General features: G+C 45.4%; 1 protein-coding gene across 6 annotated transcripts in view; it reads left to right on the top strand.

The window, feature by feature from the left end:
- Nucleotides 1-12,689, top strand: part of klhl32 (kelch-like family member 32) — a 478,483-nt gene that overhangs the window by 425,040 nt on the left and 40,754 nt on the right. For all 6 annotated transcript variants that reach the window (XM_070885400.1, XM_070885397.1, XM_070885403.1 and 3 more), the window contains one exon: nucleotides 9,891-9,949. In XM_070885400.1, coding sequence (XP_070741501.1) covers nucleotides 9,891-9,949 — 59 coding nt within the window. The remainder of the gene's footprint in view (nucleotides 1-9,890; nucleotides 9,950-12,689) is intronic.

A 12,689-nucleotide genomic window follows, 5' to 3' on the forward strand; every position in this document is an offset into this window, starting at 1 on the left:
CCACTCAGGAGACGAGCTCCAATACCACCCTGAGCAGGTAGCTCAATTTGTGGTGGTCTGCTCCATGCTGCACAACTTGGCTATCAGGAGGGGACAAGAATGGCCTGATGAGTCTGACAGTCCAGCTCACCAGAGAGAGGAGGACAATGATGCGGACGCTGACATTGGGCCAGATAATCAGGCACCGCATGAAAGGGCACATGGTGGCATGATAGCTGCAAGAGCCTTACGTCAAGAGCTCATCAATGATCGCTTTGCCTGAAAGAACATTGGTGTTATTTACAAGGCCGACACACTGCTGAGTGTGCAGGTCATACATCAATGGTGGGCATCACCTTGGTGACAGTTAAAGTTTAAGTTGATTGATGTCAAGTGTGATTATACCCTTTAATGTTAAGGAATCACCAACGTGTAATGGTGCAGCTATCTGAGCCAATGTGCTGCAAGGTTTTGTTAAATAAAAAACATTTAAACCGAACATTCGTCTGAAATCATCAGTATTTCTGTACAAACCAACCCTCCCCCACTTCCCACTCCCCACCTCTACCCCTTCCCCTCCTGACTCCAAGCCGCCTGGCCGAGGAAGTCCTCAGGTGATGCTTCATTTGGGGTGGGAGGGGGGTGGTGACGGCCAAAGTGCTGCTTGGATGGAAACGGGAGAGGACGGTCCCGAGGTGGGAGCGTGCTCCGAGTCATAAGCAAGATGTTGCTGCTGGCTCTCGTGTGTGGTTGGCAATGGGGGTGTGTCACCTTGGGGTGCAGTGCGGCGCTCCGGGACCACTGGGAGCCCTCTGCCACCAGTGTTACTGGCTACCAGCTCCAGGGCCTCCTCCATCCCTTCCATTTTATGTTATTTGTTGGACAAAAACTCAGTGCCAACTATGTTCTTGGTGCTTTGTAGGCTTTTTGCTGCTGGTGAATCTCCGTCGTTCCTCCGACAACAGCGAAACACACGCACACCACAGCCACACACGCTTTCAGTGCCTCTGAGCTCCCTCTCTCTCTGTCTCCTCTTCTGCGCATATCATGGTGACCCTTGACCTCCAGAATCGCGGGAATCGATCGTTGCCATGCCATTGCTAAGGACTGCCACACTTTATGGCAGAAGGTCAGAAAAATTTAACACTAATGCCCATTTGATATCGCTTGCGGCATCGCCCAATTTCAAAAATGTAAATTAGGTGTTTTGAGAATGGGCGAGAAGCCAGCGATCTGAAAACCCTTTTTTAACACCCACGCCAGAAATTTTGGGCGATAAGCTCAAAACTGAAGGTTTGAGCCCCATATCCTTTCAATCAGAAAGACCATCTACTTCCACCTTCATAACTTTGTCCGCCTATGACCCTACCTCACCTCATCTGCTTCTGAATTCCTCACTTATGACTTTTGTCACCTCCAATCTCGATTATTCCATTGCTCTCCTGGCTGTCCTCCCACTGTTTGTTTTCAGTAATCTTCAGCTCATCCAAGACTCTGCTGCCCATATCCTGTCCTGCTCAACCATCACCCCTGTGATCGCTGACCTACATTGGCTCCTGATCCTCACAATGCCTCAAATTTAAAATTCTAATCCTCATGTTTCAAACCCTTCATCGGCTCACACTGCCCTTTCTCTGTAACCTCCTCCATCCCTAGAAGCCCCTCTCCCCCACTTGAATCTCTGTTCCGCTGATTCTGGCAACTTGTGCATTCTCTGTCTCTTTGTCCCACCATTGCTATGCTTGAGCTGCCTAAGGCCTACACTCTGAAATTTCCTCCTTAAACCCTTCCATCTCTCCATCTCCTTCTACTTCTTTAAGATGTTCCTTAAAACCCACCTCTTTGATAAAGGTTTTGGTCACCTGCCCCTTCATCACCCTCCCCCCCAATGCATCTTGTAGAAGCATAGATCTCATTTTACCTGTGTTCAGCAGGTATACATGGATATCAAGCCAGGCCTGCATTGGGTAGCCTTGGTCTCCAAGAAGCTAAACTTTTACTCACTTTCCAGGGCCAAATATTGGGGAATGGATGACAGGCATTATGGTATCATGGCAGCTGTCAGAAAGTGGATAATGACTGACAGATTTTGTTGCAGATGGACAGATAATTGCACTTTGATCGAGTAGAATTTCTTAAAATTTACAAAGGCTACGGTATTATGGGCAGGAAAAAGCAGTTGCTATATATGTGTGCTATCTATTGCACTCTGAACTTTGGGGAATTCTGCAATCTATTTTTTAATTATTCGTTCGGAATGTGGGTGTCGCTGACAAGGTTTGCATATTTATTGCCCATCCTTAATTGTCCTTGAGAAAGCGATGGTGAGCCGCCGCCTTGAACCACTGCAGTCCATAAGAACATAAGAAATAGGAACAGGAGTAGGCCATATGGCCCCTTGAGCCTGCTCCGCCATTCAATAAGATCATGGCTGATCTGATCATGGACTCAGCTCCACTTCCCTGTCCACTCCCCAAAACCCCTTATCCCCTTATCATTTAAGAAACTGTCTATTTCTGTCTTAAATTTATTCAATGTCCCAGCTTCCACAGCTCTCTGAGGCAGCGAAATCCACAGATTTACAACCCTCTGAGAGAAGAAATTTCTCCTCATCTCAGTTTTAAATGGGTGGCCCCTTATTTTAAGATCATACCCTCTAGTTCTAGTCTCCCCCATCAGTGGAAACATCCTCTCTGCATCCACCTTGTCAAGTCCCCTCATAATCTTATACGTTTCAATAAAATCACCTCTCATTCTTCTTAATTCCAATGAGTAGAGGTCCAACCTACTCAACCTTTCCTCATAAGTCAACCCTCTCATCTCCGGAATCAACCTAGTGAACCTTCTCTGAATTGCCTCCAAAGCAAGTATATCCTTTCGTAAATATGGAAACCAAAACTGCGCACAGTATTCCAGGTGTGGCCTCAGCAATAACCTGTATAGCTGTAGCAAGACTTCCCTGCTTTTATACTCCATCCCCTTTGCAATAAAGGCCAAGATTTCATTGGCCTTCCTGGTCATTTGCTGTACTATTCTTTTGTGTTTCATGCACAAGTACCCCCAGGTCTCCTACTGCAGCACTTTGCAATCTTTCTCCATTTTAAATAATAACTTGCTGTTTGATTTTTTTCTGCCAAAGTGCATGACCTCACACTTTCCAACATTTTACTCTATCTGCCAAATTTTTGCCCACTCATTTAGTCAGTCTATGTCCTTTTGCAGATTTTTTGTGTCCTCCTCACACACTGCCTTTCCTCCCATCTTTGTATCGTCAGCAAACTTGGCTATGTTATACTCTGTCCGTTCTTTCAAGTCGTTAATATAGATTGTAAATAGTTGGGGTCCCAGCACTGATTCCTGCGGCACCCCACTAGTTACTGATTGCCAACCAGAGAATGAACCATTTATCCCGACTCTCTGTTTTCTGTTAGTTAGCCAATCTTCTATCCATGCTAATATATTGCCCCCAATCCCGCGAACTTTTATCTTGTGCAGTAATCTTTTATGTGCACCTTGTCAAATGCCTTCAGGAAGTCCAAATACACTGCATCCACTGGTTCCCCTTTATCCGCCCTGTTCGTTACATTCTCACAGAATTCCAGCAAATTTGTCAAACTAGATTTCCCCTTCATAAATCCATGCTGACTCTGCCTGACGGAATTTTGATTTTCCAAATGTCCTGCTACTGCTTCTTTATTAATGGACTCCAACATTTTCCCAACCACAGATGTTAGGCTAACTGGTCTATAGTTTCCGAAATTTTGGTAAATTACAATCAATACATCCACAATCCCTGCCACTATTTTTCTTAAGACCCTAGGATGCAAGCCATCAGGTCCAGGGGATTTATCTATCTTTAGTCCCATTATCTTACTGAGTACCACCTTCTTAGTGATTGTGTTAAATTCTGCCCCCCCCCCCCCCCCCATAGCCCCTTGACTATCCACTGTTGGAATATTGTTAGTGTCCTCTACCGTAAAGACTGATGCAAAATATTTGTTCAGAGTTTCTGCCATCTCCATGTTCCCCATTACTAATTCTCCGGTCTCGTCCTCTAAGGGACCAACATTTATTTTAGTCACATGTGGTGAAGGAACTCACATGGTGCTGTTAGGGAGGGAGTTCCAGGATTTTGACCCAGTGACGATAAAGGACCAGCGATATATTTCCAAGTCAGGCTGGTGTGCAAACTGGAGGGGAACGTGCAGGTGATGGTGTTCCTGGTGGTGCGCCTGCTGCCCTTGTCCTTTTAGGTGGTAGAGGTCCCGGGTTTGGGAAGGTGCTTCTGAAGAAGCCGTGGCAAGTTGCTGCAGTGCATCTTATATATGGTACACAGTGCAAACCCCTATCCTGCTGCTTCTGGATGGAGAAAGTAATGAAGATGTCTGTTTTCAGAAACAAGACAATCGATCACCTTTTTGATACTTGTAAGGACTGCAAATTGGCTGATATTACTGATCTCCCCTGGAGCACGCTGGAAGGAACTCTAGCTCGAATAGTTCAGGCTGCAGTGCACTTTACTTCAATAAGCAGCATCGGATTTGGATGCAGATTCTCTTGGAACAGATGTCAGATATCTGTTACTGCTCCCTGCAGATGCTTTCTCATAAGTGGCTCTTAATTTAACTCCAAGAATGTTCACCTTGATTTATATACTCAGTAGTGAAGGTAAAGGCGAGTGTGAATCGTCCATGTGCTACATCTTAGACCTCCAGCAACATCCATGTCTCTTTCCTCCTCCTCTTTCTGGAACCTTGGAAGCCCAGATAACTACTATAGCAGCTCACATTGCTGCCAAGGAAGCAGAGACAGCTGCCATCTTGGCTTTGGGCATCACTGTTGAAACAGTCCTCCAAGGCGTCACATCACTCCGGCACGCTGCCCTGTAGCAGAGCCTTGGGAGTGCTGAGGTGCTATCCCCGGAGTGTAGACTTGGCTCTACAGGAGAGGCACTTACGGTCCTTTCTCAGGGTGGCAGCATGTTTGCTCTCCTACCACACACTTCGCCAGTGATCATGCTGGTGCCTCTCAGCCAGCTGGATGCTGCAATCTGCAGCCGGGCCCTCAAGGCCCAGAGTTGTTTCAGGTCATCCTCCAAGGCCATCTGCAGTGTCCTCAATGGAAACTCAGCAGCTTTCAACGTCCTAAGCTGTAGCCACTGGGGAAACACTTCGTAGATGCACCAGGATAGGAGAATGAGCACACAAGACAGGCACTAAGGGTTTGCACAAATGTAATTAGTCATTTTTTTGTAGATGCTTACACATGATTTGCTTGATAAATTTGAATTTCGATCTGGATTTGGGTATTTGTCTTTGTAGTGAAGTGTTGAGAGTAAAGGAAGGCAATCGGCTGGTGGTTATAAGAAGAGTGGTGAGGATTGTGGGACAGATGGGGAATGGGAGGGCTGAATTAGTTGAACCACTCCTCGATCAGCTTGTCTCTGAGATCTCGGGCAGATAGGGGCACTGGTGGTCGCTGCTGCTTTTCCTTTTCCTGCTCCTCCTCCTGTACTTGGTGCTGTCCAGCTTATGGTAAGGGCTGATCCCTCATGTCTGTGAAGTTGTGCAGCTTGCTTCTTTGGTCCTACTAATGTCGTTAGTTCCTACATGAACTCCGATCAGTGGCTGTTTAACTCAGGCTGCCCAAAACTCTGACCGCAGCCTTCTTGATGTCTTTCACCATGACCTCAGGCAAGTGACATACCTTCTGGTCTTCAAGTCAAGCCTACAGGTGAGCCTGTCTATATCTCTGATCATCGAATTTTCTAATACTAACATCTATCTCCTCCCATACTGATTCCGATGCCCAGTAGTAATATGCTCCATGGAGCTATGAACCACATAATGCCAACTAGTCCTTTATTTCTCTCAGAAAAAAAGCCTCCAGAGACTGATCCTCGTCCAGACCAGAGGAGTTGGTTAGTTTCAGCTGTGGTGAATTAATTTAGCCCATGGAGAGAGGCCTCACTATAGAGGAGCACTGATTCATTTGTACCCATTGAGGCATGGCCACGTAGAAGTTACATTTTTTTTAAAATCATGCAGCTATCTTTTCATCAGAACATAAGACCATAAGAATTAGGAACAGGAGTAGGCCATCTAGCCCCTCGAGCCTACTCCGCCATTCAACAAGATCATGGCTGATCTGGCCGTGGACTGAGCTCCACTTACCCGCCCGCTCCCCGTAACCCTTAATTCCCTTATTGGTTAAAAATCTATCTATCTGTGATTTGAATACATTCAATGAGCTAGCCTCAACTGCTTCCTTGGGCAGAGAATTCCACAGATTCACAACCCTCTGGGAGAAGAAATTCCTTCTCAACTCGGTTTTAAATTGACTCCCCTGTATTTTGAGGCTGTGCCCCCTAGTTCTAGTCTCCCCTACCAGTGGAAACAACCTCTCTGCCTCTATCTTGTCTATCCCTTTCATTATTTTAAATGTTTCTATAAGATCACCCTTCATCCTTCTGAACTCCAACGAGTAAAGACCCAGTCTACTCAATCTATCATCATAAGGTCACCCCCTCATCTCCGGAATCAGCCTAGTGAATCGTCTCTGTACCCCCTCCAAAGCTACTAAATCCTTCCTTAAGTAAGGTGACCAAAACTGCACGCAGTACTCCAGGTGCGGCCTCACCAATACCCTATACAGTTGCAGAAGGACCTCCCTGCTTTTGTACTCCATCTCTCTCGCAATGAAGGCCAACATTCCATTCGCCTTCCTGATTACCTGCTGCACCTGCTACTAACACTGATTCAAATTTGAAAAGAAGAATCTTGTTTTAGAACAAGCTAAAAAAAATGAAATAACAACACCAAATTTTGAAATTACAAAGCAGGCCTATTAGCATCTGAAAAGAGAGAAGAAAGGTTTATGCTTTTGGTAGAGATTCTGTCAGGACTGAAATAAAAAGCTATAGAATCATCCTTAACAATATCAGGCGATTTAATTATGGTTGCAGCATTACCAAAATCTTAGCATGCTGATTAGACCCCTGGGAAGCAGATAGAATGAAGTGTTAATCTGTGTGATACACTCGATGGGTGAGTCCCAGAATATATGGAGGGCTTTGATTGCAAGGGACGATGTGCCAGCATGAGGTAGCATAACCTAACAGCAGAGAAATCAGCTTGATGAATTTTGAGAACTTCAGCAGGCAAATGCACCCCCGTTTTAAGCAAATTAAACAATAAAGACACTCTAATTTAATATCTGTTTTAGTACAATCAAATCTGTATGCAAATCTTCAGCATCCCTTACTGATAGATGAGCGTGAACATGAAGTGCATACGTGGAAGGAATTTAATTACAGAAATGAATACAGGTGTGTTCACCTTTGTAGACGATGTAAACTACAGCTAGCTATCCTATGGTGTTGACCTTTTTGAAATATGATCTATGCCTCTAAAATGCTGAGAGACATGGATGATTTAAATGTAAGCGAGTAACTATAACAAGGCTATTGTATAGACCTGGCAGACATGGATTTAAAATTAACAAGCCTCAGGTAAGTCCAGAAGAATTTGTGAGGAAACTTTTTTTATGTCTTGGAATAGTGGATATGTGACACTCATTACCATGAGAGAAACAATTAAATTTCTGTGTTGGTTAACATAGATGATTGGGAATGAAATTGGAGGATTTTCAGGATAGATATCAACTGAGATTAATAATACTCAATGAAACACATTGGGCGCTGTATTTCTGGTGTCTGTGAAGGCCAGGATTGAATGGTAAAGATGTGCATTTAGATTCTGGACTTTGCTTTGTACTTTTAGGGATCAGGAGTATTTATTTACACTGAACTTTCCAGTAGGAGATTAACATGAAATTAGCACTATAGCATTATACATTGTTCTCTTGCAATACTGCATTTTAAGTAGATTAGCCATTCACATTGCATTGACCAAAAATATGAGATGATAAGAAGTGAGAAGTACAACCTGTTGATGGCTCAGTTGGTATATGCACTGCCCAAAATGGAACTGAGTGAAATAGATCATAAAGGTTCCTGGTTTGATCACTGTTCTGTGCCCAGTTAACTGATCTCAACAAAGAAGTGATACAGTTGGCCTTAGATTTACAGAGAGGAAGAATCAATAGAAGTTGCAGGTCCTGCTGGTCACCATCCTCTGACTCCTGCTGGTCACCATCCTCTGACTCCTGCTGGTCACCATCCTCTGACTCCTGGCTCCTACTGGTCACCATCCACAGGCTCCTGCTGGTCACCATCCACAGGCTCCTGCTGGTCACCATCCACTGACTCCTGCTGCTCACCATCCACTGATTCCTGCTGGTCACCATCCACAGGCTCCTGCTGGTCACCATCCACAGGCTCCTGCTGGTCACCATCCACAGGCTCCTGCTGGTCACCATCCACAGGCTCCTGCTGGTCACCATCCACAGGCTCCTGCTGGTCACCATCCACTGACTCCTGCTGGTCACCATCCACTGACTCCTGCTGGTCACCATCCTCTGACTCCTGCTGGTCACCATCCACTGACTCCTGCTGGTCACCATCCACTGACTCCTGCTGGTCACCATCCTCTGACTCCTGCTGGTCACCATCCTCTGACTCCTGCTGGTCACCATCCACAGGCTCCTGCTGGTCACCATCCACTGACTCCTGCTGGTCACCATCCACTGACTCCTGCTGGTCACCATCCACTGACTCCTGCTGGTCACCATCCTCTGACTCCTGCTGGTCACCATCCACTGACTCCTGCTGGTCACCATCCACTGACTCCTGCTGGTCACCATCCACTGACTCCTGCTGGTCACCATCCACAGGCTCCTGCTGGTCACCATCCACTGACTCCTGCTGGTCACCATCCACTGACTCCTGCTGGTCACCATCCTCTGACTCCTGCTGGTCACCATCCTCTGACTCCTGCTGGTCACCATCCACTGACTCCTGCTGGTCAATATCCACAGGCTCCTGCTGGTCACCATCCACTGACTCCTGCTGGTCACCATCCACTGACTCCTGCTGGTCACCATCCACAGGCTCCTGCTGGTCACCATCCACTGACTCCTGCTGGTCACCATCCACTGACTCCTGCTGGTCACCATCCTCTGACTCCTGCTGGTCACCATCCACTGACTCCTGATGGTCAATATCCACAGGCTCCTGATGGTCACCATCCACTGACTCCTGCTGGTCACCATCCACTGACTCCTGCTGGTCAATATCCACAGGCTCCTGCTGGTCACCATCCACTGACTCCTGCTGGTCACCATCCACTGACTCCTGCTGGTCACCATCCTCTGACTCCTGCTGGTCACCATCCACTGACTCCTGCTGGTCACCATCCACTGACTCCTGCTGGTCACCATCCACTGACTCCTGCTGGTCACCATCCACTGACTCCTGCTGGTCAATATCCACAGGCTCCTGATGGTCACCATCCACTGACTCCTGCTGGTCACCATCCTCTGACTCCTGCTGGTCACCATCCACTGACTCCTGCTGGTCACCATCCACTGACTCCTGCTGGTCACCATCCACTGACTTCTGCTGGGAAGTGTGTGGATATTGGGTGAGGATACGGTTGGGCGCAACTGTGATGAATCCTCCCCATGCTTGAATAGCCTGCTTACAGTCACTATGTAGACTCGTGTGTGAAGAATGGCCACTCGAGTGAGAGAGTGAGATAGTGCAGGACAGTCAGTGGCTGTGGAACCATAGCCTGGCATGAGTCAATATAGTCATAGAATAATAGCAGTTAGCAATCCAAAAACTCCAGTCAGCCCATCACATCTGAGCATTGAGAGGAAGGGGGTGGGGGTCGGTGGGGGTGGGGGTGGGGGGGGGCGAGGACAAGATTGTTGTATAAATGGAATGAAAAATAATAGCATATTAAAATATCAAATCATCACTGAGCTGGAATTCATGTTTTTGATGATAGGTGGAGTGACCAACACAGCTCAGTATCAGAACAGACTTATGGTGTACGATCCAAGCCAGGTAGGCATCACTATCGCTCTGTGTGTACTGAGGGGACTCATCATTCTCTTAGTCTTGATGTTTGTAAGCACACACACAAAATTATACTTTTTATACAATGGAAAATAAAATGTGCCAACAATAACTTTTAATGGCGTTATCTTAGAGTATAGAAATCTTTTGGTAGCCTGGGTTTAATTGTTTGCCAGATATTCACAGCTATGTGGCGCTTAGTTGTTACAAGTAAACTTGTTCAAAACAGTGATATTTGACATTAATTTCTCACAATCAAAGATTCTTCACAAATGCTATCAACTTGACTGTTGCTCACTTTCCAGCTTTGTTCTGGTTTTCTGTGGCTCCTACTGAATATTCTAGAGCAAATTAAACATACAAACTTATTGCTGGTAACCACCATTCTGGTTTATCACTGTTTCATGTTTAATTTTCATCCTGATGCCCTTGCAGTAAGACATTCGTTGTCCACCAAAATGAGGGAGAGCCTCGTTTGTGAATAATGGAAATCATTTCGAGCAGAAAGTTGATTAACTTTGTTACTTCACCACACAACTGTGCCTGAAACTGTGGCAAAAATAGACCTTATTCCAAAAAATGCCTTGTAGCATGAAATTTATCTGATCAACTCAAAATGTTTATTTTGCATATGATGATGCGTAATACAGTGAGGAAATGAATTATTTGTTGCAGAAACTGTATTCACTTGCTTGCCCATCTCTTCCCAGTCAGCACTAACTCCAATTTGCTGAGTAGGGTGCCTGTCATGTCCAAAGTGGAATGCTTCTGTATCGTCTCATCCCTCGGATTGACCTGCAGGGGTCTCTCAGTAATAGGAGTTGTCCTTTCACCCCCATGGAATCAGTACACTTCTGGTTCCTCTCCACACCACACAGCAAAATAAGCAGAACTGAACAATTTGACAAACAACAAGAAATGCAGGTGCAGCCTTAAATTGCTCAGGAAATGCCATCTCCCATCCTGGCCTCAGTGCTCCCAATGTGTGATGAAGAAACTATTGTGTTTCTAACACAGATGAGACAGCACACAGGGAGATTAAAGTAACAGTGACCTCAGTCTTTATTAAGATACTCCAGAGTGAGGAACAGGCCTTAGGGGCCGGCTTATAGACAGTGCTCCCAAGGGATGCTGGGATCCCTTGGGACTTCATGGGATGCGCTCCCTGATGGCGGAACATGGGAGGACATGCTTTACAGATACACAACAGAAACGTTGGAAAACCTGAGAATATCCGCTCGGATGTGCCAGAAACACACAATGCACCGGGGCAAATGCACTCATGCAGCCGATGCACTCCCAGTGGAATTTCGGCCTGCTAGTTGCTAACCTAATGATTGCTTCTGTTTATGGAAAATGTAATTCATTAGACATTATGAAGATATTTATCAAAAACTGTGCTTCCAAAGTGGAGTCTCACTAGATGGGACTGCAGGTCGGAGAATCGAGGGTGTAGTGTTATAGCCTATGTCCAATTTGCTCTCCGGTCAAGCGCAGCTGCACTCCTGGAGTGCAGCCTCACTAAATTTGCCCTTATGTTACATCAGAAATAGTCAAAAACAAAAACTCATCCCTAAAATACTAAAATGCTTCAACCGGAATTTATGTACGCTTACTAATGCGGCTTCATTTTTGAATAGGAGACTTGAACAGATTAAACAATGAGTACATTACAAAGCCTATCCAGACTAAGACTATAGCCTCTTTTCTGTACTTCAACAGATATAATGAGAATCCTTTGAACATAGAAGGATTTTTGTCACTTTTTTTAATAAATGCATCTTCAATTATATTTTAATGCTGACTTTGTTCAAAATGCAAAGGAAACAAAGTGGCATACACAAATATTTGCATATTATGCACCTTAATTAAAACTGCAAGAAAATCAATCCGTTATTTGCGGATGTGCTGTTTTTAAAAAAAGTTTTTACAGTATTCAAAGAGTGAATGTTTTTCTAATCAGGTCTGTTTCATGTTTACACGTACACTAGCTTTTTAAAATTCATGTGGCATATTGTTTGGATACAGTGACTAACAGAAGTCACAGCTGGAAGGGTATGGCTTTGAATTCCAATAACTCTAGCATTTGATATTTGAGTTTATTCCTTTTTCAGGACATTCTCAAGTACGATAATAGCTGCCATCTGCCAAAGAGCACACAGATACCAGCTAACAGGCAGTGATCTCTTCTTCTTCTGTACAGATTAGTAATGGCTTGTCAGTTGATTCGGAATGACCCCTCATTTCCCTAGAGTCTCCATTCCTTCTGGTGATCAGAAGCTCACCTGCCAGACTTTGCTGCTAAAGAACATAGGAAACCTTCTACAGCAAACAGATGTTGCCTGTAGCCATTCATTAGGGGGGTGGTGCTATTGGTTCAAATTCATAACTGGAATTATTTCAACAGGACAAATAGTGGCCTGGAAAATCGATGACGCGCCGCCCGTTCTTCAGGCGCAAAATTGGCGCCTAAGCAGCTAGTGTGCTCGACACCGTGCACGCGCTCATTTCCAGCCTGAAATGCACTATCTGCCATATTGGCTTCTCCACAGGCATCCAGGGCGCATGGCAGAACTATTACATAGAAACATAGAAAATAGGTGCAGGAAAAGGCCATTCGGCCCTTCGAGCCTGCACCACCATTCAATATGACCATGGCTGATCATGCAACTTCAGTACCCCATTCCTGCTTTCTCTCCATACCCCTTGATCCCTTTAGCCGTAAAGG

This window comes from Pristiophorus japonicus, chromosome 7 (assembly GCF_044704955.1).
Source record: "Pristiophorus japonicus isolate sPriJap1 chromosome 7, sPriJap1.hap1, whole genome shotgun sequence".
NCBI classification, from domain to species: Eukaryota; Metazoa; Chordata; class Chondrichthyes; family Pristiophoridae; genus Pristiophorus; species Pristiophorus japonicus.